This window comes from Heloderma suspectum, chromosome 3 (assembly GCF_057233095.1).
Source record: "Heloderma suspectum isolate Gila_16-S chromosome 3, 16-S_ref, whole genome shotgun sequence".
Lineage (NCBI taxonomy): Eukaryota > Metazoa > Chordata > Lepidosauria > Squamata > Helodermatidae > Heloderma > Heloderma suspectum.
In genome coordinates, this window is record NC_139460.1 from 36,243,349 (window position 1) to 36,269,773 (window position 26,425).

General features: G+C 43.4%; 2 protein-coding genes across 3 annotated transcripts; one reads left to right on the forward strand and one right to left on the reverse strand.

Moving 5' to 3' along the window:
* The first annotated feature begins 1,053 nt into the window (after positions 1-1,053).
* GTF3A (general transcription factor IIIA) lies at positions 1,054-19,585 on the forward strand. The gene is made up of 9 exons (XM_084842904.1): positions 1,054-1,293; positions 3,645-3,745; positions 8,687-8,777; positions 9,234-9,322; positions 10,037-10,110; positions 10,752-10,835; positions 12,113-12,342; positions 12,432-12,491; positions 18,020-19,585. Exons 1-9 carry the CDS (start codon positions 1,072-1,074, stop codon positions 18,176-18,178), a joined length of 1,110 nt encoding a protein of 369 aa, XP_084699030.1. The 5' UTR covers positions 1,054-1,071; the 3' UTR covers positions 18,179-19,585.
* On the reverse strand, positions 17,846-26,425 carry MTIF3 (mitochondrial translational initiation factor 3). 2 transcript variants are annotated; one of them, XM_084842905.1, is made up of 4 exons: positions 26,371-26,425; positions 22,929-23,410; positions 19,390-19,544; positions 17,846-18,542 (listed from the first exon to the last, which is right to left on the reverse strand). In XM_084842905.1, the coding sequence occupies exons 2-4, from the start codon at positions 23,407-23,409 to the stop codon at positions 18,333-18,335; spliced, it is 846 nt and encodes a 281-aa protein (XP_084699031.1). In that variant the 5' UTR covers position 23,410; positions 26,371-26,425; the 3' UTR covers positions 17,846-18,332. The 2 variants fall into 2 exon arrangements, with proteins under 2 accessions (XP_084699031.1, XP_084699032.1); XM_084842906.1 differs by lacking the exon at positions 26,371-26,425 and adding an exon at positions 25,283-25,320 and having other exon boundaries at positions 17,849-18,542.

Sequence of the window (26,425 nt, forward strand, 5' to 3'; positions counted from 1 at the left end):
CCGTATACTAGTCATGTTTCTGCCAGCCTTATCTACCTCACAAGGAAAAAATGTGAGGATAAAATGGGAAGGGTGGACATAACCAAGTATGAGCTACTTACAGTAAGGGTGAGATAAAATGGGAGTAAATAAATAAACCAACATCCATACTACTTAGAACATAAGAACAGATTTAATTATTACCAGTATTATTACTGTTTAAATAATTTCTATTCCACTTTTCATAACAAGTTTTCCAAACTGACTTACGTTAAAACAACAAAATAACACAACTCTGGAATTTTAAAAAAATCGCACACAATATTTCAAAAACATATAGCAACATTGTACAGGGTTATCATCTCTGACGGCCCCTCATACTTATTCAAGCCCAATGAGGCATAGCGCCGTCATCATCATCAAATTTCTATCCTGCCTTTCAGGGTATCTGTCCTCAGCAGCCAAAATAAATTAGATAAATCCGTGGAGGCTGGTGGCTCTGAGTTTGGTGGGGCTGGGCATCCTTCCAGGTTTCAGTCAAAACTCTAACGGAGCTATCCAACGTGCTGCACTTATTTTGGGGGGATAGTGTTCAGCGCCTTGGACGGCTCTTTTTAGAGTTCTGACTGGTTCTGACTGAAGCCCAGAGCACATTCTCTGCCCCGCCAAAATCGGAGCCACCCGCCTCCACTGAGATAAATAGAATATTTGCAACACAGATCTCATATCAAGAATGCATTACAATTATCATTGCACTATAGTTAACTTAAGAATTACATAAAAACTTTTTTTAAAAAAAAAATCCATGAGAGAAAGGACTGAAGGTTTTTAAGGAGACATTCCCCCGCCGCACAGCGTAAAACTCAGCGCGCACGCGCCACTGCCGCTCCTCTTCTCGCGCAGACTCCGTCGAACTCTCTTTGCCCTAAGGCCATTAGCCGCCCACCAGCCATAGTATTTAAGGGCGGATGACGGGGTGAGGAAGACGAGGGCACGACGGTGGGCGGGAAGGGACAAATCAGCAAAAAGCGTGGCGCCCTCGAGGCCCGAGGAAGGCGGGGCGATAGTTATCACGTGGTCTGCGGCCCCAGCATGGCCGGAGAGGAGGCTATCGCTGAGGAGGAGGCCGCGGCCGAGCCCCCGAGGCGGAAGCGTCGCCAGCTCGGCGCGCCGGGCTCCGGCGGGGAAGGGGCCCCGCGCCGGCTTCGCCCTCTGTCCCTACCCCTGACCTACATTTGCTCTTTTCCGGACTGCGACGCCGTCTTCAACAAGGGCTGGAAGCTGGACGCGCACCTTTGCGGGCACACGGGAGAGGTGAGCCGGCGAGGGGCGGGGCCGCGGCCCGCCTGGCGGGAAGGAGGGAGCGCGGCCGCGGGGCTGTCGCCCGCCAGAACGTGCCGCCGGGAGGACCAAGCAACGGCCGCGCGTGCGGAGAAAGTGGGCGGGGATAGAGCCTTGGGGGCACGGGTGGGGCCAAGGCGAGCGCGGCGCGTCTTATTGGCGCGTGGCTGTGTATGTTGAGGGGGAGGTGGCCAATCAGCTTCATGAGCTCTTCATTGGCTGACGTTGGAGGCGCGCGGTGCTTGTGCAGAGACGGGGTACGCTGGGAACGGGGCAGGAGCGGAATCTGGGCAGCTGTGGGGCAGGCACAGATTCACCAGGTCAAGCCCTACCCATTGTAGGGATGCACAACGTACAGTGCACGGGCTACATGCAGCCTGCCAGGATATTTGTGCCGGCAGCACCATTGGGCATTTGCCGACTCGGCCCTCCCTGCTTTTCATCGGTGCCCAGATTAAATAGCGAAAGCACCCGCATTGAAAGGGTGGTGCCAGCACTGTTCCCTTTGTCCCAGCACGCTCCCAGTTCATCCTGAGTGCCAGGGTTGGGGCTGTTCCCCTCTGGCATCTGCATAAATGGAGTTTGCATGCAGTGAAAGGACAATGTTAGTACTAGCCCTTCCCAGCTAGCACACTCTGCATTTATGCTGGGCACTGCCTCGCCTGATCGGTGAGAGATTCAGAACAGATAAAAGGACCAAGGTGTATGTAGCCCAAGGTCTGTTTAGCCCAGCCAGAGTGCTCCCAGAGTGGCCAACCAGATGGGAAGCCCAGAAGTACTTCTTCACACAGTGCACAGTTAAAAACTATGGAATTTGCTACCATGAGGTGCAATGATGGCCACCAACATGGATGGCTTTAAAAGGTGATTAGACAAATTCATGAAGGATAAGGCTATCAATGGGTACTAGTCATGATGGCTATATATTACCTCCAGTATTGGAGGCAGTATGTTTCTGTATAGCTCTTGCCGGGGAACAAAAGCAGGAGGTTCGTATTACACTCATGTTCTACTTGTGGGCTTCCAATGGACATCTGGATGGTCTCTGTGGACTAGATGGACCCTTGGTCTGATTGAGCAGGGCTCTTATGTTCAGACAGGGAGGCACAATATAGTTGTGGTAGTACAGACCTCAGATACCAGAGAGTCAATGGCCTACTGATCACAAACAGCAGATGAGTAATAATCGTCTGTCTGGGCTGTACAGTTTCCAGTCACATAACTGAATATGCCAGTTGCTGGGGAACCAGAGTGGGAAGATGCTATTGCACTTATATCCTGCTTCTGAGCTTCCTGTAAACATCTTGGTGGCCACTCTGGGAAAACTGGCTAGACTAAATAGACCTTGGGCCTGATGCAGCAGGGCTCCTGTTACGTTCTCAATGTTTCTCCAGAACCTTATTTATTTATTACATTTATATCCCACCTTTCTTCCATTGTGGAACTCAAGGTGGCTACATGTGGTTCCCACGTGGTCTCCCTTCCAAGCACTGACCAGACCCAAACCTGCTTAGCTTCAGCAAGGTGGCGGCCTCATGTGCCTTCAGACCATGCCCTGGGACCATGCAGTTGGAAAATCTGTGCAGTTGGAAAACTAGACATTATATTCTACTTGTGGGCTTCCCATGAGCATCTGGATAGTTGTGTGAACAGAGAGGTGGACTAGATACGCCTTTGATCTGATTCAGCATGGCTCTTCTTATGTCCTTAGTGCCCATTATAAAAAGAAGCAGCCCTTGGCTGTTAAGTTGTGCAGTTCTGCCTTATTGCATCACTGTGACAGGAACACTTCATCCGTTGAATATCTTCCTGTCACACCATTGGTTAAAATGCATAGGTCCATAATTGGACTAAAAAGAGGAATCTCTTTTGATTGTTGTAAATGAATGAGAGGATCTCTTGGCAAAACCAGGAGGCTTCACAGGCATCTGTTTTGTAGAGTGGTGTTAAAACCTATCTCTTTTAGCCATTACTGAACTGCTCCAACTTAATTAGATATGGAGCTTAATGTTGAGAGCATTGTCCAGCGTTCTTAACCACTTAAGGGGGAGAATTGGTCACAGGTAGTAATCAAAACTGGAGTTTTTAATGAAAGAAACAGTAGATTGGTTTGGCTGAGAAACACCAAACATTACTTTTGGGGAAAGAAGGGATGCTCATTGTTGATAGGAAGGGGAGCAGAAGGGGAAATTGACTTGTGGGTCTGAGAATACTGAATATGCTATTCTCTGTGCAAGAGGAGTGCTTACAGGAAAGTAACACGTCATGTAAGGAGATGACTAAAACAAGTAATATTTTAATAAATCTACTTTTTTTATTATCAGCGACCCTTTGTTTGTGAATATGAAGGCTGTGGTAAAAGCTTCACTAGAGTTTTCCACCTTAAGCGCCATTTTCTTGTGCACACTGGAGAAAAGCGCTTTGTGTAAGTATGCTGTTTGAGCGGGGTGAGATGGGGAAGGTGCTGGGATTCTTTGGACGACAAAGAATGGTGGACAGCTCGATGAAGATGTCAACCCAGTGTGCGGCTGCTGTAAAAAAACAAAAACAAAAAAAACAGCCAAGCTCCATGTTAGGTATAATTAGAAAAGGGATTGAGAATAAAACTGCCAGCATCATACTGCCCTTATACAAATCTGTGGTGCAACCACACTTGGAATACTGTGTACTGTTCTGGTCACTGCACTTAAAAAAGGGTATTGTAGAGCTGGAAAAAGTGCAGAAAAGGGCAACTAAAATGATCAATGGGCTGGAGCATCTTCCCTATGAGAGAAAGTTGCAACAGCTGAGATTGTCTAGCTTGGAAAAAAGGAGGGCAAGGGGAGACATGACAGAGGTGTACAAAATTATGCATGGTGTGGACAATCTGGATAGGGAGACATTTTTCTCCCTCAAAATACTAGAACCCAGGGTTATCCTATGAAGCTGATTTGTGGGAGATTCAAACAGATAAAAGGAAGAACGTCTTCACACAGCACATGAACTGTGGAATTCTCTGCCACAAGACATAGTGATGGCCACCAACTTGGATGGCTTTAAAAGGGGGTTAGACAAATTCCTGGAGACGGCTATCATTGGCTACTAGGCATGATGGCTATGTGCTACCTCCAGTATCAGAGGCAGTATGCCTATGTACACCAGTTGCTGGGGAACATGGGCAGGAGGGTGCTGTTGCACTCGTGTCCTGCTAGTGGTTTTCTGGTCGACAGCTGGTTGGCCACTGTGTGAACAGAATACTGGACTGGATGGACTCTTGGTCTGATCCAGCATGGCTCTTGTTATATTCTTAACAAAAAGCCTAACAGCTGTTGAGACCAAATTCTGCAATTTACAAGTTGGTTCTTTGCTGGCATAAGAACAGAACTGGATGATACAACCATGTACTTGAGTTCTGTCAAGCTGACAATTATATATTTGGGTAACAAATAGGGTTGCAATGTTTACTTGCTTAACTGGTTAGATTAAAAATCTTTTCATCGGCTACAAATACGCCCTGGTGCATTTCAGCATTTTTTTAAATATAATTTTATTTTTTTTAAAGAAAAATACACACACACAACATAAACACACAATACACATACACTAAAATATCTCTTAAGATTGTGAAATATCTACCTTTGGCTCCCCTTACGCAACAGATGCTTATTATTATTCTCTCCTTATCTTAGTTGTATATCATACATTGAGTTCACAGACATTATCGCATTTCTCTCCTAATTTTTAAAAACAACAACAAAAAAGAGAACCAACCATCTCAAAGTTCAAAATCCACATACATAGATATCATTTTTCTCTATTTCTTGTACAAATTCTATAAAAGGTTTCCAATCTAACATAAATTTAGTTGTTGATCCTTCTTTAATTATAATAGTAAGTTTTGCCATCTCTGCCAGCTCCATCATTCTCATGATCCACTTGCTCACAGTTGGTGTTGTTTCATTCTTCCACTTTTTTAAAAAAAAATACTTTTTATTCTATTCTTTAACTTTATAAATGAAATAAACAGTACCAACAACCTAATAAATAACTACAATTTCCCAACAATACAGTATTCTTAGGAGGACACAGCAATAATGGGTGGGGAGAGAAAGGAGAAGGAAGGGGGGGAACATGAAAAAATATAAAAAAATATTTAAAAGAATTAAATTTAAACTCTTTTACACAAACTTCACATCCCATTCTGCTTAAAAAATATGCCTATAATTTTGGCAATATTACATTTCAATACAGCATAAATAATCAATCTAACATTTCAATATCATATCATCAGTCTTATAGCAAGGAAGCAGACCTACAATTCATTTCCAGTAACCATATATTGCCCTTCAGCTAACATATAATAATAAAGCTTAACAATTTAAGCAGCCAAAAATCTTACTAACCAGTAATGATAGTAATAATAATAAAAAGGAAGGGGATTTAAAAAGATACATAATAATAATAACAAATCACTAATAAGTTTTATAATGTTATATAATAATAAAGCTTAAAATCAACCTCAGAACAATCACTAATATTTATATATGTAGTACAAAATATAAGTGTACATGTTATACTCAGACAGTAAATTTAAGTACAGTATATCATACCAATTTTAAAAAGAAAGGATTTAAATAAAAGAGAAAAAGAGAAAAAATAAGAGAAGAAAAAAAACAACAAAAAAACATCTCTGGCCTAACCTGAATCTTCCAGACTAAACTTAGCCAGTTAACAAAACATGTTTGTAGATTCATGGTGCTGGAGCAGAAATCACACGCAATTTTCCATTTAGCCATGCCTCTGCCATTTCACAATTTAGGAACTTCTTCATCTGGCCTTCAGAAAAAATGCAAAATGTAGCAGGATACTTTAAGTGATATTGTAAGTTAATTTGTTTTGCCATATTTTTCACCTTGGTAAATTGCCTTTTATCAGCAACTTCTTTGATGTAATCCGGAAATAGCATAACTTTTATCTTGTTTCCAAAAAAGGTTTCCAGCCTCTCTTGCCAAATGCAGGTTATAATTTTTTGTGGAGATTCTTGCAAATTGGACTATAATCATATAACCAGTCCCTTTGGCATCTGACACACGGAATGCCTGCTCAATATCAAATGAATAATCAGATGGCACAGGGAGTATCTCATACAGGAACTTACCTACAAAAGTAGACAGATTTACATCAGTATGTAAATATTTAATACCAATGATACGTACATTAGCCCTGCGCGCTAATGCCTCCAGTTGAGAAATTCTGACAGAAAAATTGTTGAAAAAAGCTTGTGACGTAGTTTCATTCCCTGCCACCTGATCTTGTAGCTCGTTAACTTTCACCTCCATTTTTTGCCAGGAAGTGTTAATTAAATCCACAGCCCCTTGCAGGGCAGTGATGGAATTTTGGATAGTATCCAGCCTCTTAGCCTGTTCCGCAAATTACAAGGACAAAGTTTTTATCAGAGCAAGTAACTCCTCTGTATTTTTGCTTCTCGGAGCCTTTGCCAAGGGAGGTGTGTGTGTGGGGGGGGGGGTAGGCGGAGATCCTTTTTTTCGCCTTGGTGTAGTCATCCTTCTCTTCAAACAGATCTTGCAGGTCCTCAAATATTATTGATATTTCTTAATCCATTCCTCAAATGTTGTTGGCGTTTCTTAATCCATAAACTATAATGGAGCACGTCAGCCCTAATTTCTCCTAATTAATTAGGAGTTTCAAACAACTTTGAGTGTTGATTAAGCTCTGGCAGACTAGCCCTGGATTCCAGCCCCCCTGCTACCACGCCGAGAGAGCTGTTCTTCCAAAACTTCATCTGGAGCTGCTCCCGCCTCCCCTTTTCATTCCAGGGAAGAGATAAAAAGGTTTTTCAACCTTTTAAAAAGCTGTTTGAGATAGTGTCCCGCGGAGATTCCACGGGATGCTGCAAGAGCGACATTGGCTCCAACCTGAAGTCCTCATTCTTCCACTTTTGTGCATACAATAACCTTGCAGCCATTGTCATGTAGAGAAAGAGGGTTCCCCCCTTCTCTTTTACGTGTTTATCTGTTAGTCCCGATAAAAATGTTTCTGGCTTTAATTCTATAGTATTCTTTAATATTATTTGAGCTAAAGACTGTATTTGTTTCCAAAATATTTTAGCTTTTTTACAAGTCTACCATAAATGATAAAACATTCCATCTTGATCTTCACATTTCCAACATTTTCCAGAAACACCCTTATACATTTTAGACAGTTTAAACGGTGACATATACCATCTATACATCATCTTATAAAAATTCTCTTTAAGACTTGTACATAATGTAAATTTTAGGTCTTTTCCCCACATACTTTCCCACTCTTCCATTGATATATTATGACCAACATTTTGTGCCCATTTTATCATACAATCTTTTACTTGTTCATCCTCTGTCTCATACCTTAACAGTAATTTATACAGTTTAGCAATAGCATGTTCATCATTTGTACACAGTGCTGTTTCAAACTCAGATTCTGTTTCTTCAAATCCACCATTTTTCTCATCTATTTTAAACCTTTCTTTAATTTGCAAATAATGAAAACCACTGGCAGACCTTCTTCCAATAAGTTTTCCCTTGATTTTAACTTATAAATCAAATCAAGCGTTTCAGCATTTTTAATATAAGTGCTTCATATAAAACAGCCTTCCCCAACCAGGTAGAAAACGTAGATAGCAGGTACCCGTTTAAAAGAGGTGTTCCTCTCCCTCTCTTTCTCAGAAGGGAATGGGGGGTTTTTTTGCTAACAGTGGTGACTTAGCATGTTGAGGGGGGGGAACCACGTTCTTCGTGGTTAGTAAGTCACCCCAGCTAATGACCCCCCTGCACCAGGGTTTAGGGACCGCAGATTGGCTTACTCTGTCATCTGGCGGGCTCCCTGGTGGTTAAAACGGGCTCTGGAGGACTTCCAGAACCATAGAGTCTGCCGGCTAGAGCATCCACCACTGCTGGCAACGCTCTAGCTGCCATGGACTTTCTCTATGGGCACGTGGCCTTTTTGGATGCTGGAGTGGATACCGGGAGCCCGTTTGCACCGCGGAAGATGAATGGAGGTGTGCTAACCACCTGGGGACGATTTCCAGGCAACTACAGAGAAGAGTGGTTAGAGGAACAATGTGGCACCTGGCAGGCCCGCGCATTGTGGTTTCACTACCCCCACTCCTCCGTAGTTACCCTAACCACCATCTCCCCAAGCACGTCTGAACAGGGCCATTGTCTCTTGCAACTTGTACCTGCAGAACACAGGTATCTAAGAACACAGAAAGCTTATCTTCAAATTATTGTTTCTTATGCAAATGTTTGTGTCTTTAATGGATTAGTTTAACCAGTTGCAACTGCTTTTATTCTTTCACTGTTGAGAACACACATTTGTGTATTTGTAGGTGCACAGCTGATGGCTGCAATAAAACATTTGTAACAAAAGCAAACTTGAAAAGACATGTGGGATGCAAGCATCAACAGAGGACATATGTTGTAAGTGGCTCTCTTGCTTTACTAAGCTACACTGAGCAATAGGAAGTCGTTCCTTAAACGTGCTTGATTTACCAAACGATTTGACACTGTTAGTGCTTATTCTGCACGTCTGGCTGTGATTCAGTACTGCAGTCCAATATGCACATGCAGCCTTCCCCATTGTCAGCTATGGAAGGGAAAAGGGCCATATTTGCTTGCAGAGTGCTGTTTGTCATAGCTAACAGCGATAGCCCAGTCTGCGCAGAGGGCCCTGACCATCGCTCTGGTGTGTACTGTGAATATGAGTTGCCAGTGTGCACCATTGGATCAAGTAATGGATTTAAACCCCAGGAGTCTTCGGTCCTTTCCCCAGCCTCACATGGCAACCCTTGGGCAAGTAATGACATACAGCATATGCTATTGTTTGACTGTACCTTGGCCTGTGTCTAACAGTAACTAACTTGTTTTTTCAAACAGTGTGACTTTGAAAACTGTGGCAAGTCTTTTAAAAAACACCAGCAGTTAAAAATTCATCAGTCTCAACACACTGGCATACCATTCTTCAAGTAGGTGAATCATTTAGTAACTCAGCCTATTCCTTTAAAACCTTATTGTGCATGAGAAATAAGTACTGAGGCTTTCAAGGTGGTTTGTAGGCAGGAATTCTGACACTTTTTAACACTTCTCAGCTACTTTCCAAATTCATCTCAGAAGTCTCAACCATCAAGGTTAGCTTTGGGTTTGCTTGTTATCAGCATCCTGGTTTTCTTGTTGTGGAAACTAATCAAAACTTCTATCCCAATTCTAACCAAATTTAAGTATGTGTAATTGCACTTGCTCAGATTCATCCCTTCTTACCATTATCTCTCCCTGTCCATCTTCTTTTCCTTTATTTGTTGTCTGTTCCAGATAGACTGCATGCTCTTCAGGGATGGAGACCTTTTTCTTATGAAAATCTGTTAAGCACCATTTGCACTGACACTGAGTAAATCAAATAAAAGCCATTTTATTTTATTAACTGCCACTCAAGACACTGTTAATGTGTGCTGCAAGACATTATGGAAGATGCAGCCTAAAAAAGTTGCACAAAAACCAAAGACAGGATTGAACCTCCTGGTGGAAAATTCTTCAAGAGCAGTTCTTAAAGGGTCACTAGTATATCATACTAATGGGGTGGGCTGATGGATGGAAGTAAACAGAAAAGTCAGTTACAGGAGGGCTTGCTTCACACTTCATAAGTTGTGATTTTTATTTCTGTGTGTGTGTGTGTTTTGCCGTAGATGTAGCCATGAAGGATGTGGAAAGCGCTTTTCTACATGCAGCCATCTAAAGCGTCATGCGAAGACCCATGAAGGTAATTACTCCTCTTGCTTCAGCCATGCCAAAATAAAATAGTGGAAAGGTGGCAGGTTCACAGGGTAAGACAAAAAGTGTATTCCAAGTGGTATAGAGGAAGACCCCCAAATACAAAGATGGAACATTATAAATAATTGTAGATTTCAATGTTAACTTCAGATATAAGGGTCAAACGAGAAGTGACGCAAGCAGATCCGTTGGGCTTAAGTTCAAATATAGCTCAAGCACATGGCAGGGAGTGTGTGTAATTTCAACAACAACGGAAGTAAAGGGGCAGTGTTGTGCTAAAGTCATTTCAAGCCTATGTTATGTGCATTTATGGCTGCCTTTTAAAAAAAGGTTACTTATTTTCATGATGGTGTTCATTTTAAAGAAGTCTTGTAAAAAAAAAAAAAAACACTTGCCAGTGGTCCATGCTGGGTAAACTATGCTTTGAGAAATAGTACACAAGTCACTGTTATGGCAGGTGTGTTTTTCCTTGCTATACTGGAAACCTGAAAATGGAGGTAATTTATTTACTCGCTCTAGATAGCAGGAACTAGGCAAGAGGGTGGAGGGGGCAGGGATCGCCTTATAGCAGGTGACCATGCATTTGAACTTGTTTAAGATTGTTAAGATTAATTGTAGTCTATTTAATAGGCTATGCATGCAAAAAAGATGGCTGTTCGTTTGTTGGAAAAACCTGGTCAGAACTTCAGAAACATATGAAGCACAGTCACGTGGGTAAGTAATGTGGGTAACTCAAACATTTACACAGCGATCCAAGTTTTTAAAAGTCTCATGTTGGAAGTCTATTGCACATGGAATGCTTTAGCTATTGGGTGGTATAGAAATGTAATAAATAATAATTTTTAAAATCATAAACACTTGTACTAATTATCTGACCTCCACCTAATGCGAAGAGAAAACTCTCTGGAAAAGACCCTGATGCTGGGAAAGACTGAAGGCAAAAGGAGAAGGGGATGGCAGAGGATGAGATGGCTAGATAGCATCACCGATGCAATGAATATGAACTTGAGCACGCTCCAGGAGAGAGCGCAGGACAGGAAGGCCTGGCGTGCTATGGTCCATGGGGTCATGAAGAGTCGGACACGACCGAACGACTGAACAACAAAAGTAGCGCAGTGCAGGACATGCTGTTGTACACTGTGTTTGTATTCTGAACGTTTAACAGAGATGCGCACTTGTAGTGTGCGCACTGCACTTACATAGCTCTTCAGACTCTTAAAAGCTGTGCTAAATGTAGGTCAATATTATCCCTCTGTTGGGGAGCCTGAAACTGAGACAGTAGCTTGCTCGTGGGTGCCTAGTGAGTGCATAGCAGAAGTGAGATTTGAGCCAGGCACTATTTGATTCACAACTTATGCTCTTTTTATAATAGACTAGCTCTCACACATGGTGTGTAAGGAGCACGTGTAGAAATATTCATGGAGGAAAAGGCCATCAACAGCTACTAGTCAGGATGGCTATATATTACTTCCATTCAGCTTCATTGAATGACCCAGAGTTCTAGTATTGTGGAAGAGGGAGAAAAAACTCTATGTGATGGACAAGTAGAAACCTGTATAAGAAAGTTACAGGGCTGGCCCAAGACATTTTTGCTGCCTTAGGCAAAGGACAAGATGTTGCCCTCTCCCATTCCATGTGCAAAAGCAGTCGAATATTACTTCAGCACTTGCAGTGGAACAGCATCCTCCACCACACCTGAAAGCAAGCTAGCTTTGGTGGTCCAGGGCAGGCTGTGCATGACACATACAGCTCTTCCCTTCCAGCACCTTGTTCCAGCTCCCTGCCTCCCAGTATCTGCTGCCTGAGTCACAGCCTCACTCTGCCTAATGGTAGGGCCAGCCATGAAAGCTTGATGGATGTAGTGGTGGAGATAATGCTCTAATATTTTGTGCACACAAATTGTTTACCTTGAGAAACTAGGATTGCTGCTAAATTCAGCTTAGATGCTCTGTTGTTGTGAGAACTGTACCAATAATCCCCCCCTTCTCTAGAACCAGTCATCTGTAAGGTGTGTTCCAAAACATTATGCCGCAAAGATTACCTCAAATACCACCAGAAAATTCATGCTGCCAGCAGAGAGGTACTGAAGTGTCCAAGGGAAGGCTGTGGAAGAACTTACACAAAGATGTTCAATCTTCAGAGTCACATTGCCTCGTTTCATGAGGCATCAGCGTCGTACATGTGTGACCACCCTGGCTGTGGAAGCGTCTTTGCACTGAAAGTAGGGGCCTTTTAAACTACCTTAAAATCTACACTTTTCCTCCTCCTCCTCTTTGGGTCCTATATAAATGTAACTCTTGTTTTTTACAGCAAAGTCTTGTAAGGCATGCTGTTGTACATGTCCCTGACAAGACGAAGCTGATCTCAAAAGTAAGTCAAACTCTTGAACTATCTTGCCTTCAGTTTTAGTAACAGAACAAAGTTGCTGTAAATTAACAATGCTCAAATGGTGACTTGCAGGACCTTTGCACTGGACGTGACGGTTGCTGACATAAGAGACTGGTATAACCAGTGAATACTCACAGAGCCAAGTGGTCTGGAAACAGGGTGGATTGATTTAATTCAAGCCATTTAACTCAATAACTGAAATTGGCAACAACAAAAATCTGATTTAGATTGATTTAAGTTTTCTATTGAGACTACTTCATATATTTCCTAAACAGCAGTGCAAATCTGACCACCAAACAATGTTAATCTACAACTACATAGATTATAAATCACACTGTGGTTTCATTTTTGCAACCAGGCCTTTTTATCCATTTGTCACACTGTATACATTTTGCCTGCTTTTCTTTTTTTAACCTATTGCAGGGATGTCTTTAAAACACACACTTCCACACCAGTGGGACTCTGCTTTTAACCTCTAGTGAGTAGAGGAGTAGGCACAGGCTAGTCTAGAACAATCAGAAAGTTAGACACGAAAAGGGAAAAGAGGCTATGGAAGGACAAGACTCTCCAGTGGTGGTGACCTGCAAGATGTGTGCAATGTTTGTTTTCTTGCCTGAGAACAACATGGCCAACACCTGCAACAAGTGCAAGTTGATCACGCTGCTGGAAGAAAAAGTAAGAGGACTGGAGCAGCAAGTGTCGACCCTCCAGGGAATAAGAGAACACGAAGAGTTCTTGGACAAAATGGTGGAACTACAGCAGCAAAGGGCAGACCAGAAGCTTGAAGAGCAACAGCAAGCTGAGGCAGAAGTGGGAAAAGCTGAGGTGAGGAAAAATGCAGTAGAGGATACTCCTTGGAAAAGGGTGACAGATAGGAGAAGAAGAACTAGACGCCACTCTGCACCAGTGGAGCTGTGGAACCGATTCCAGGTACTTGCGGATGAGACTGGAGGACAGCCTGCAGAGGAAGAATCACAGGGGAACCTGCATGAGAGTGAGCAAGAGGCTGAAGGTAAGTCAAGCAGAGTCATTGAAACCCAGGCCTACAACAAGAAGAGAAGGGTGGTAGTAGTGGAAGACTCCTTGCTGCGTGGGATTGAAACCCAAGTATGTCACAAAGAGCTGTGGACTTGCCAGGTATGTTGTCTCCCGGGAGGACGGATTAGAGACATGACTGAAAGGTTGCCTGCACTCATAAAGCCCACTGACAGGTATCCCTTTCTTCTCATCCATGTGGGAACAAATGATACCGCCAAGCGGAGCTACGGAGAAATCACGTCAGACTTTGAAGCTTTGGGAAGGAAACTCAAGAACTTTGGGGCCCAGATAGTTTTCTCATCCATCCTTCCAGTAGTTAAAAGAGGGATAGAAAGGGAACGAAAAATACTCTGGGTGAATGACTGGCTACGAAGGTGGTGCCGGCGAGAGAGATTTGGATTCTGGGACCACGGGCTATACTTCCTGGAAGATGGGCTGCTGGCAAGGGACAGGTTGCACCTCACAAAGGCTGGGAAGAATGTGTTCGGCCACAGCATGAAGAACTTCATCAGGAGGGCTTTAAACTGAATGCTACGGGGAAGGGAGATGTAAAGTTGGGGGTAACAATGGACAAAGGCTCATGCACCGCAATGGGGAGAACAGCTTTAATAGTGCCCAATAATAGTCTTCAGAAACATGTCGGAAGAAAGCCAGACTATGAAGCACATGGTCTTCGATGTCTCCATACTAATGCCCAGAGTATGGGAAGCAAACAGAACAAACTTGACCTCTTAATACAAGAGGGAAACTATGACTTGATAGGTATAACTGAGACTTGGTGGGATGACTCTCATGACTGGAATACAGCAATTGAAGGATATAACTTGTTGAAAAAGAACAGGAGGAACAGAAAGGGAGGTGGGGTTGCACTGTACGTGAAAAATACATATCTCTGCACAGAAATACAGGAGGATGAGCTTGGGAGCCCCATCGAGAACATCAGGATCAAAATAAATGGAGCAAAGAATAAAAGGAACCTGGTGGTCGGAGTCTACTACCAGCCACCCAATCAAGGAGAAGATGAGGATGAAACTTTTGAAAAGCAAATAGCCAATGTTTCAAGGAAGCATGATGTAGTAGTAATGGGGAACTTCAATTTCCCCGATATTTGTTGGGAGACACATTCTGAAAAACATGGCCCCTCCAGGAAATTCCTGACTTGTGTGTTGGATAGCTTTAGAGGAAGGAACTAGAGGATTGGCTATCCTTGACTTGATCCTAACCAACAGAGATGACTTAGTGGATACAGTAGCAGTTACAGGAACTCTGGGGGAAAGCGACCATGTTATACTTGAATTCTTGGTTCTAAGGGAAGAAAAAGCCGAGTGTAGTCAAACGCATACCTTGGATTTTGGGAAAGCTGATTTTAATAAACTCAGAACAATGATCAGTAAGGTCCCATGGCAAGTGACGCTAATGAGAAAAGGAGTCCAAGATGGGTGGGAGCTTTTAAAAAAGGAAATTCTCAAGGCACAATTACAAACAATTCCAACAAGAAGAAAAGGTGGAAGACAACAGAAGAAGCCAATGTGGCTTCACAAAAAGCTTAGAGATGACCTGAAAACAAAAAAGGACACATATAGGAAGTGGAAGGAAGGCCAAGCAACAAAGGAAGAGTACAGGCAGGTAGCACAAAATTGCAGGGATGGCGTCAGGAAGGCTAAAGCTGAGAACGAGCTGAGGTTAGCGAGGGATGCTAAAAGCAACAAAAAGGCTTTCTTCAGCTACGTGCATAGTAAAAGACAAAGGAAAGAAATGGTTGTTCAGTTATTAAATAAGGATGGCAAAACGATAACAGATGACAAAGAAAAGGCAGAGGTGCTCAATTCCTACTTTGGCTCAGTCTTCTCCCAAAAGAGGGTCTATGACCCCCCTGGCAAAGGCAAAGTACAGGCTGAAGGGGCAGGATTGCAGCTTGAGATCGACAGGCATATGGTCAAGGAACACCTAATGACTTTGAATGAGTTCAAATCTCCAGGGCCAGATGAACTGCATCCTAGAGTCATAAAGGAACTGGCAGAAGAACTCTCAGAACTGCTGTCTATTCTCTTTGAGAAATCATGGAGGACAGGGGAAGTGCCAGATGACTGGAGGAGGGCTAATGTTTTCCCTATCTGTCGATCTGGTGGATCCACAGTTGGCTACAGAATCGGACTCCAAGAGTGCTTCTCAATGGGATCTTCTCAAACTGGGGAGAGGTAACGAGTGGGGTACCGCAGGGCTCAGTCCTGGGCCCAGTGCTCTTCAACATTTTTATTAATGACTTGGAGGAGGAGGTGCAGGGAATGCTTATCAGATTTGCAGATGACACAAAATTGGGCGGGATAGCTAATACTCTGGAAGACAGAAACAAATTTCAAAGTGATCTTGATAGACTGGAGCACTGGGCAGAAAATAACAGAATGACATTTAATCGGGATAAATGCCAAGTTCTGCACCTAGGAAAAAGAAACCAAATGCACAGTTATGAGATGGGCGATACGTGGCTCAACAACACTAAAAGTAAGAAGGATCTTGGAATTGTTGTCAATCACAAGCTGAATATGAGCCAACAATGTGATATGGCTGTGAAAAAGGCAAATGCTCTTTTGGGCTGCATTAATAGAAGGATAGCTTCCAAGTCCCGGAAAGTACTAGTTCCCCTCTACTCAGCACTGGTTAGGCCTCACCTGGAGTACTGTGTCCAGTTCTGGGCACTGCACTTTAAAAAGGATGCAGACAAACTGGAGAGGGTTCAGAGTAGGGCAACAAAGATGATCAGGGGACTGGAAACCAAGCCCTATGAAGAGAGACTGAAAGAACTGGGCATGTTTAGCCTTGAGAAGATTGAGGGGAGATACAATAGCGCTCTTCAAGTATTTGAAAGGTTGTCACAGAGAGGAAGGCCAGAATCTCTTCTTGATCATCCCAGAGTGCAGGACACGGAATAATGGGCTCAAGTGACAGGAAGCCAGATTCTGGCTGAACATCAGGAAAAACCTCCTGACTGTTAGAGCAATACGACAATGGAACCAATCACCTAGGGAGGCAGTGGGCTCTCCCACACTGGAGGCATTCAAGATGAGGCTGGACAGCCATCTGTCGGGGATGCTCTGACTTGGATTCCTGCATTGAGCAGGGGGTTGGACTCGATGGCCTTGTAGGCCTCTTCCAACCCTACTATTCTATGATTCCCATGTAGGGTCTTTCTTACGACCACCAGCCATGATGGTTTGTGAGGTTAAGTATGGGAATATAAAGACAGGGCAATTCTGTTTTCTTCTTTCTAACGTTGCTCCTTTCTGCTTCACTCTGCCTTGACCCAGCCCCACCCTCCCAGAAACCCTACATGAGGCTAAAAGGGTGATGGAGGTGAAGACAAGTACACCCCCAGGCATGTGCGCACCTCTAAAGACCTTTATGTGTTTAGCTCTAAGGTCTGCAGGGAGGTTGTAAGTGCATTCAGCGGAACATGCGTACAAAAAACCCTGCTGGACCTTCATGCTCCGCACATAAAGATCTACAACGGACCTGGGCATAGGGTGCAGCTTCTGTGCGTGCCCTTGCCCCTGCCACACTTTTGATGTTTATGTGGCTAGGCGGCATAGAGCTAAGATCAAGGAATCTACTGATGTGAAAATGGACAGTGTACATGAAAATGGAGCTAGTCAATCAGATGATTTGCTATTCTCTAGTCATTCCTTTTTTAGGCAGATTGCTGGTTTACAGCTTACAATGGCTGGTGGATGGGAGCTAATGGTTAGGAGAATTGGAGATCAGAGTTTGAATTAAATATCCATCAGAGCTTGGGGAAGGGTACACATGCTTGTGCATACACACAGAGCTAAGCAGTGCTCTGTGTGTGTGTGTGTGTGTGTGTGTATATATATATGAGTGCAAATGTGCACAGCTTGAAAGACAAGAGACAGAGAGCTGTGAGTTGGTTGGAGGTACCTTGAGGGTCCAGAGCCTCTCTCTGGAGATTGGATGAGAGGTAGATGTTCTTTCTTGTAGGAGTGCTTGCTTATGCTCCGTTTGTGTATTTGCAAATAAAGTGAATAGCGCAAAAACAGCATAAGCTGCTGATGCTTTCTAATCAGAAGAAAACCAAACCTGAATAGCACTACCCCTGCAATGGCTCAGGACTTGACAAAGAGTACAAAGAGTAACAGCAGAATCATAGGGTTGGAAGGGGCCTACAAGACCATCGAGTCCAACCCCCTGCTCAGGGCAGGAAGCTTGATTCCCAGGCGGTCCCCCATCCAAGTACTAACCGGGGCTGACCCTGCTTAGCTTACGAGATCAGACGAGATCAGGCGCATCCAGCCCTTTGCTCGTTTTACTTTATTAACACTTTCCAAAAGCCCGTTGCCAAGAACAGTCACCGATCATAAGTATATACAACAATTTATAAATACTGGCTAAGTTTTCTTTTTATATGACAAGAAGGGTAACTGATTGTGAATTCTGTGTTGTGAACCTTTTTTCTTAAGGCCAAAAAACCACGTCCTAAGCGGAGCATGGCTTCTCGCCTCAGTGGATTCATCCCACCTAAAGCAGAACGAAGAAAGGTATCGCCGGTGGATGAAACTCTGGCCACGCCTGCAATGGACAGCACGCTGCTGGCTGTGGAAACACTACACCTCGACTAGTTTCAGATGAGCCTTCATGACAGTGTCATGCACAAGAAGCTGAAAGTAGTTTTATAAGATGACTATTATTGGCAGGTTTATGGGGTCTGTACAGAAAACTGGAGAGGCATCAAAGCAAATTCAAATTATTTTTCCATTTTGTGCTTTAAAAAAATCACTGCTTGAGAGGATCCGAGTCGACAGTGTCCTTCTCATTGCCCTTATGAACTTCTTTGTTTTTCTCCTTCGTCTTGTACGCTTGGATTTCTTTGTCTGACATGTGTCTCAACACACACGTACTTCTTCCTTCTTTAACAATGCGGGGCTGGGAGAGGTAAGTAGCTTTCTCAGGCATTGTATCCAAAATCTGACCAAATAATGCTAGCTAAAAATAAGAAGATAGACTGGCATTATTATGAATGTATTACTTGAGTCTTTTTAGGTTTAGTGAAAAGATTTGATTGAAAAGTCTGACCAGTCAAGCAAAGGATATTGTTACAGAACCTTCTAAATCAATGTGTAATAAATACTGAGGGATAAGAAGCTGAAATTCAAACAGTTTAAGTATTGGATAATTTAGATCTGATGGCTTAGACAGGGATGTATACCTTGTGAATAACTGCAGTGCCTTTCTAGGCAAGTTGGTTAGGGGCTTTCCCATTACTCCATTTTTACATCATATCTTTCTGGCAAATCCTACTACTACCGATGCCACTTCACTCTCAGTAGGCTGGCTTTGGCTCGGATATCTCCAGTTTCTGACCTCTAGTATCTGAAGTGTTGATAGATCCCAAGTTAGTATATGTTATCCCCAATGTAAGTGGGGTTTAATGTTGCAGAGGTTGTAGCCAAAGTTTAAAACAGTGAATGGGACAGCATAAAGCAGACTTCCCTCAACCTGTTGCCCTGCAGATGTGTTGAACTGCAACTCCCAGAATTCTCAGCTAGCATGGCCAATGTGATTTGCATTCCAGGATACCTGGAGGGCAACAAACTGGGGAAGGTTGGCAAATAGTTCTAACACCAGAATGTTTGGCATTAGACACGCTTTAAATAAAAGTACTTCACTAATTATACTCATACGCAGGAGGGAACTAGTTATTTCCAATCTCATGACCAAAAGTAAGATGCCCCCAAATTGGTCTTTATAGTTGACTAAAACTGAGTGGTACTAAAGAACAATTCATATTCATACGGGACATCTACATTTTAAAACCTTTTTATCATCTTACCAACTTTTCTGGTCCATCGGTCTCCCTCCTTTGCTGCAGTGTAATCCTGACATGATGCTTTTTGTCAATCCACTGCTGAATTTGTTTTATCTTTGTATCTAAATCGTGCTGCGCAATCACTGTGGAAAACGTTATCTCCTTCTGTTGAACAGGTCCTATTAAAATACAAATGGGTCTGTAAGCCTTGTTCTATCCCAGACTGGCTTCATTCCATTCTTAAATATGCGTGCTTGGAAATGGCACCACAGTGAGAAAATATCATACAGCTGTATCTAGTTATGTCATTCTGCTAGAGCAAGGGAACCGCTGGCAGAAAGGATATACCTCCCCCACCCTAAATCTGATCTGGAGGGTTGCGGGACCCTCCAGAGGAGATATTGAGGGGGCTCTAGGGGGGAGGAGAAGTCCACTTGGTGAGCGGATGTCCACCTGCAGAAGGGTTGGATTCAACCCATAATTTGCTGCTTATTTCGGAGATTCTCCATCCTCAATGCCCTTCTAAAGGACAAGAAATTTTGAAACCTTCTTCTCTCCTTACATGAAGCAGGTTTACTAGCAGAGTGTGCAGATAAGTGCCTCCCGCTTGGTCCTGAGTCATATCTTTATGTGGCTTATAAACCGGTGGAAGGCACACTTTTATTCTTTCAGAGCATGACTTACAAGTGAAAAGGGGATCTGAATCTATTGAAATGATAAGGAAGGTCCTTGTCTAGTTCAAGATAGAATTGTGCCTTCTGCAACAGGTTCTAGGTAGAGAGAAGCATGCTGGAACTAAGAAAGTAGAGTACTTTCATTGGCATTGCTGGCATTTCAATTGGTTGCCACTACAATTATCAATACCAAGCTTATTTCATGACAACAGATGAAGAGATAGGGTAACACCCTGTCCATGTTTGAGAAGTGAGAACCGCTTTCATGGTAATACTGGGTTTGCACGACACAAGCCACAGCGACTGCTCGCTGTGGCTTGAATATTCTAAAGCGTGCCCAGCACACGCTGCAACCCACCATGGCTTAAATAAGCCACGGTGGGCTGCCATGATCGTGTGAACCAGCCCACTGTCAGTGCAGTCCCTGTCTCAGTGTAGTTACATCCTTTTTGGCCAGAACAGGAAAGAATCAAAACTGTCCTTTTTGCTTCTGTCTTAGCATGTCTTTGCTTCTCTGTACCCTGAGCAATCTTGTGCAAGCCACAACTCTAACTAGTGACCAAAAATTAAAATTACAGACAGAGCTTGACACCATATTCTGTGCCAAAAAAACTCTCTTTGGCAATATCCAGCCTGTGGAAGATGTCTGTGTTACTTGGATGTTTGCCACACAGTGGAACTTGGTTAGGTCTAAAACTATTCTAGGCTTCCATCCTAGAATTCAGTGGGGCTTACATCTGAGTCAACACATACGGGACTGCACTCTACATGTCCTTGTGTGCTACTGCACTGGTGGTGGATCATAACCCCCCCCCCGCATGCACCCCCCCCCCCAGGTCACATTAATAGCCCCACCACTATTTATTTGAATAAAATGGTAAGACAGAGTGAAGGAAAGGCTTATCTTGCTGGCAAAGAGCAAAAAATAAATTAACAGTAGATCCCAGATCTGAAGAAGCTGAAAGGACTGCTGCAGCTACCTGTTTTTTTATTTACTTTAGTTAGTGTGAGTACAGAACGTGGAAAAGGTGGGCAGTTATTTGTCATAAGGTGCAATGTTGTGGAGTGGCTCAACTTGGGCAGAAGAACAGCCACAACAAGCTATCCGGATATGTAACTCCCTAAACCAGCATCTTCGGCAGAACAGGCTACGCTGTATCCTACTATAACATGTACCGAATGACTTATGTTTATGCATTTACAAGAGTATTATGCATTTACGAGAGTCCAGCTTGGTAAACATCCTCTTCTTTTGTAAATGTGTAAACACTACCCATTCACCTTTTTTTTTTAAAGATTCTTAATAGCCACTCTTTGAAGCAGGACCGGCAGTGAAGCAGTGATCTGAATGCCAACAGCTTTCAGCAGCATTAATGAACGATGAGCACAAAGGTTTCAAGAAGTCTGAACACATTCTTATTTGTATTTAATGAACATTGTTAAGCTGTAAGAGGCATTACTGTGTACAGATACATGTAACTGCTCCTCTGGGAGAGGATAATCACCTCAAACATTTGAGAAGTAGTGAGCTATTTAATGCTTTGATCAAAATGGTAAAACGGGCAGGATTCTGTTTTGGCTTATCATCTGGGTTAACTAAAAGTTCTAACTGGATGACCAAAAAGTTAAATTTGATTTTCTACTGAGCCACTCTAATAATTTGAAGTGGATTTTCCAGCCCTTATGGCTTTTGTGGACATAGAATTGCATTCACATTTCCTGCAGAATTTCTCGACTGTAGCTACTGGTCCAGTTCACACATAACATGGTGTATTTAACATAGGGTTTGTTTGGCAGACGGTTGAACAAACCGTGGTTTGTTTTCCCATTCCCTAGGTTGTTTGTTTCCCTACTCCTTTGCCCACTCCCTCCCCGAATCCCAAATGCTTTTGCAGCACTGTAGTACTGGCATATAGAGTGGCTGGGTTTGTTTGTTTTTTACCACTCTTGCCTATTCCTAAACCATTACGGCACATATGACAGCATCTGGAAATGGTGAGCAGCTAGGATGCCTCGGTAATCTAATACAAACTTTAAAATAAATCAATTTCGATTAAGGAAATCCAAAATACTATGGCCTAATTTATGAAAGCTTGTATGTTTGCTTAACAACATCAGGACACCAAAACCTACTCCCTACTGGTACTTCCAGGAAAATCTACTCAGCCGCTCCCCTCCGTTTTTTGCAAATGCAAACTAACAGTGCAATCTTAAAAGACAAGGAACCCCTAAGAGAACACCCCGATCTCAGAGGACCAAAGCTCTAATGGGCTTTTGCTGGGAGGGTAGCAGTAACAACGGAGGCAGTTTGACTTCGCTGTCCTCCAGTTAGCTGAGTTGGCGGTATGTTTGGGAGCTTGGGATTCCTTGGGTCCTTGATTGCTCCCTACCAGCATGCCCCTGCCACACCCATTTTCCAACCTTGTAGAGCGAGCCACTGCGGAAACCACAATGACCGGGATCAGCCAGGCGGGGGCTCTGCCAGCAGAAAAAACCCTCTGCGGTTGGAGCTTTGCCTTAAGATCTCAGAAAGGTTTTGCCCTGGGACACTGCCTAGGGACCATAGGATCGCTCTCTAAAGTACTCAAGTCATGAGAGCTAGAAAACTGCATTTTAAAAAACTATCAGGAGATTGTTCTGTGTCTTGACAGAATCATGGAATACACATTCAAATCTGCCAACTTCCACTCTAATAGTCAACTAGAATGATTACGGATCTCTAGGCATGTAGTTGCTTTTTATGTAACTAGAGTTCTCTTCTGGTGCTGTGACCAAAAGGTAAAGTGGCAGTCAACAACTGTATTCCCCCACCCCTGCCCCCCTGGAAGAATGCAGCTCAACTGGTTTTTGAAAGAGCTCTCAGAATCTTTTAACAAGCACCATACGTACCACTTCTGGAGCCAGCTTTCTTCTGTTCTCTAAGTTTCAGGCGTTCTTCATTAATCTGCTGCCCCGACATTAGTCTGTACACCGGAGGGTCTGCCTTCTCGGTCAGCAGAACAAGCTTCAACCCTCTCTCATCCAGGATTCGAATCACATCAGATCTGTGCATTGTCCCCTCATTCTTACCATTCTCATCAATCAGCTGAATAATGCGATGTGGAATTTTTCTCCCGACGCTTTCGATGGTTTTTTTGGCATTGGGATTTTTTTTCTTTGCTGTTAGTTTCTCCTCAGCACCTTCATCTGTAACAAAAGCTTGTGCGGGGACAAGAAGTCCTTTTTTAGCACGCTCTCTTGTTATCCAAGTATGAGACAGCGTTGTCCTTTTCAGCGGTCGCACCAAGTAACTGGCAAAATATCTAGTGATGTAGTTTGCTTCCTTCCTTCCGGCCTGATCCAGTAGTTTCTTTAGGCACAAGGTAGCCATCCTGGGGATATTGGAAAAAGTGGTGAAAGAATGACAGTTCAGAATAAACGCAAGCAAGAAGATACTTAAAGAAAACAATCACGGTTGCTTGCTTTCACTTGCCCTTTGTTCACATTTATGAATTTATATTTTAATGTGCGCAAGGTTATGTTCTTCAAAGTTTTATTTGGTAAATATATAAAAAGGTATAAATAAAAAGTTGTAAGTGGTCAGTACACAGGAAACCTTTAGTAAGGAAGACATGTCAAACTTCCACATATTAAAATGCAATTTTGATTGAACATGCACAGCCAAAGGACTTTCTTCTTTAATACAATTAAATTAGTTGTGTGAATGTCATATTTGCCTAATGTTCTAGGTGCTGATGCAGCACAAATTATTAGTGACAATGCAATCTGCAGATGAGGTATAGTTTATATGTATATATTTGACATGCCTGCACCGTTTATAACAATGAGAGAGCATGATGAGATGGGAGGGACTGATGCTCTGTAAAGACAATTAGCCCTGAGACTATACATGCACTCAAACCATTCTGTGTTGTCATGTGTGATGCAGTATTCCCAGGAAAAAGGAGTGTGGTCCAATGCCTTTATCCATTTTTCAAACATTTGCAAAACTTCATATTTCTGACCCCGCCCCCCATGCATCTCTATTTGCCAGATGTGTTCCACGGGGGGAGGGGGGATGAAGATCATATTAAAAGTAAAACACAACAAACTTTACATTCAAAAATATATATTTTTTTTAAAGTTCAGCCAATATTTTAAAAAGCGATTTGCAGATCCACAGCACATCTGTAACACAAGCATTACCAAACACATCAAAGGCCATTTGAAATGAATGCATTTGCAAAGCCTTTTTAAATACTGGAACTGTGGAGGCCGACTGCATGTAGAGGCTTGATGAATCAGCCGCTATTAGCCAAATTGCTAAGAGGGGAATCATGTTTGGAGTACCCCTGTGACTACTGAATTCTGGAGGCAAGCAATAGGCGATGGATGTCTCCCTCATGACCTCCCCAGGCTGGCTACCCTTGGAGACAGAGTTGGACTTTTGGTCTGATACAAGGAAGCAGTTCTAATGTTCTTAGGCCCAAATGCTTACACATCTTCTAAAGCAGGCTTCCCCAACCTGATGCCCCTCAGATATTTTTGACTTCAGCAACCATCAACACCAGCCACCATAGCCAATGGTCAGGAAAGCTGGGAGTTGTAGTCCAAAACATCTAGAGAGTACCAAGTTGGGTACAGCTGTTCTAAAGTCTGTGGTCCTAGAGGTGTAAAGACTCATCCATCCCAGCAGCCATCATAGCCAATCAGGGCTGATGGGAGTTGTAGTCCAACAACATCCAGAGGGCCAAGAGTTCCCCACCCCTGTTCTAAAGGGCAAACACCTCTAGCTTTTGAAGATGACAACAAAGGGAAAAGGTACATTCAACTGAGTGTAATAAATCACTGCAATTAGTGAGGTCAGATCACTGCTTTCTATGAACTTGAAAGTGCAAAAGTTATATTGGTGGTAGCACCGTGTGCACAATTATCTGTATATACATTGGCCAGAGAAGGAACAGCTTCAGGGAGCTTATTTCACCCTTCCCTGCCAGAAAGAACACCCATAAGAACTTTGATACACCTTTTTTTCCTTCTCCCTCTTAGTCCCTTTCCCTTTTGTGTCCTGTCTTTTAGAGTGTAAGCTTGAGGGCAGGGCCTGTCTTATATTGATCTTTGTAAGCCTTTCTGGGAGACTTTTTGGAGAGTGGGGTAAAGTGGTCTGATAATCTAATCAAATGCAGCCTTGCAAATACGTCCACAAAAGATAACACAAATTTGTTTTTTGTGGGCTATTTTTTTTAATCCCAAAGATTCCTCACCTAGTCACAGAGGTGATTTTTATTCTCCACAAGTGACCATGAAAGCTGTCCATTTACAAGTCTGAGCTAAAGATATATACACACACAAGATGTTTCCAGATGGAAGCCGCCTAGTGCTAATGATCGAAAGGCAGCTATTCCGTCTTTTCCTCCTTAGCATAATTTTATGGAAAAATGCAGGAGGGTTACAAGTGGAAGATGGCCTCGTCTGGATCCCATGTGAAATTCCACGGGCAGGGCAATTGCATGCTAAAAGGTTTGTCTTGAAGCGCCCACAATCCGTGGAAGCTGGTGGCTCCGATGTCTGTGGGGTGGTGAATCCACGCCAGCTTTCAGTCAGAACTCCAAAGGCGCTATCCGTGATGCGAAGCTTTGCACCTTGGATAGCTCCTTTAGAGTTCTGACGGACTGGATTCACTGCCCCACTGATATCAGAGCCACCAGCCTGCACTGCCCACAATCTATGTTCCTATTGAGATCTAATCACTAGTTCCACCTCATTAGGGTGGAGCAGAGTCCCCCAGACTCCTCTTCTTCCCAATCTGAATTGCCAAGAGCGACATTACTGTGAAATGGTGACCTCCAGGCGCTAGGGTTCCGTAGGTAGGAATTAGCACGCAACCCCAGTGCAAATCGTTATATATGGTGATTGCAAACGTATGCATTTCACTATATGGACCAGTGATGTGGACTGGAAATTTGTGCATTTTTATAAATGCATGGTTACGTAAAACCGATTAGTGACATCCTCTGTGTAGCAGAAAGCTTTGCATTTCTTACATGCAACCCACCCGCAGGCTGCTGGGACCTTTTTTCTTTTTCAAAGGAGAAGTGCTCGAGCTTGGAAGCCCTTCGCCCTCACACCCAGGTATACTGGGCTTGGGTGTAATTATGGTTCAGGCACTCTGCACGCTCTCAGAGGTACCCTCCTGATACATCTCAGATCCAAGCGCGGGCTAGCGCTGAATGGAAGGGTCGGCCTCGAGCCCTGCCTCCGAGCTCCGAGAGGCAGGGTCGCCCCTTCAGACTGCCGCCTGTCAAAGCGGGGAGAGGCGGTGAAGCCTCTGCAAGGCAGATCTTCAGCTTACCTGCCCGGGCAGCCTCACTGCCGAGGGACGGAGGGAGGAAGACGGCTCTCGGTCT

Excerpts from the sequence above, each read along its gene's own strand:
- GTF3A (XM_084842904.1), top strand. The coding sequence starts at position 1,072 with ATGGCCGGAGAGGAGGCTATCGCTGAGGAGGAGGCCGCGGCCGAGCCC. Across the intron at positions 10,111-10,751 it reads TCATGCGAAGACCCATGAAG|GCTATGCATGCAAAAAAGAT; the intron begins GTAATTACTCCT and ends TCTATTTAATAG. Across the intron at positions 12,343-12,431 it reads GAAGCGTCTTTGCACTGAAA|CAAAGTCTTGTAAGGCATGC; the intron begins GTAGGGGCCTTT and ends TGTTTTTTACAG.
- MTIF3 (XM_084842905.1), bottom strand. The coding sequence starts at position 23,409 with ATGGCTACCTTGTGCCTAAAGAAACTACTGGATCAGGCCGGAAGGAAG. Across the intron at positions 19,545-22,928 it reads GAAAGCTGGCTCCAGAAGTG|GACCTGTTCAACAGAAGGAG; the intron begins GTACGTATGGTG and ends GTATTTTAATAG. Across the intron at positions 18,543-19,389 it reads CCGATGGACCAGAAAAGTTG|CTAGCATTATTTGGTCAGAT; the intron begins GTAAGATGATAA and ends TCTTATTTTTAG.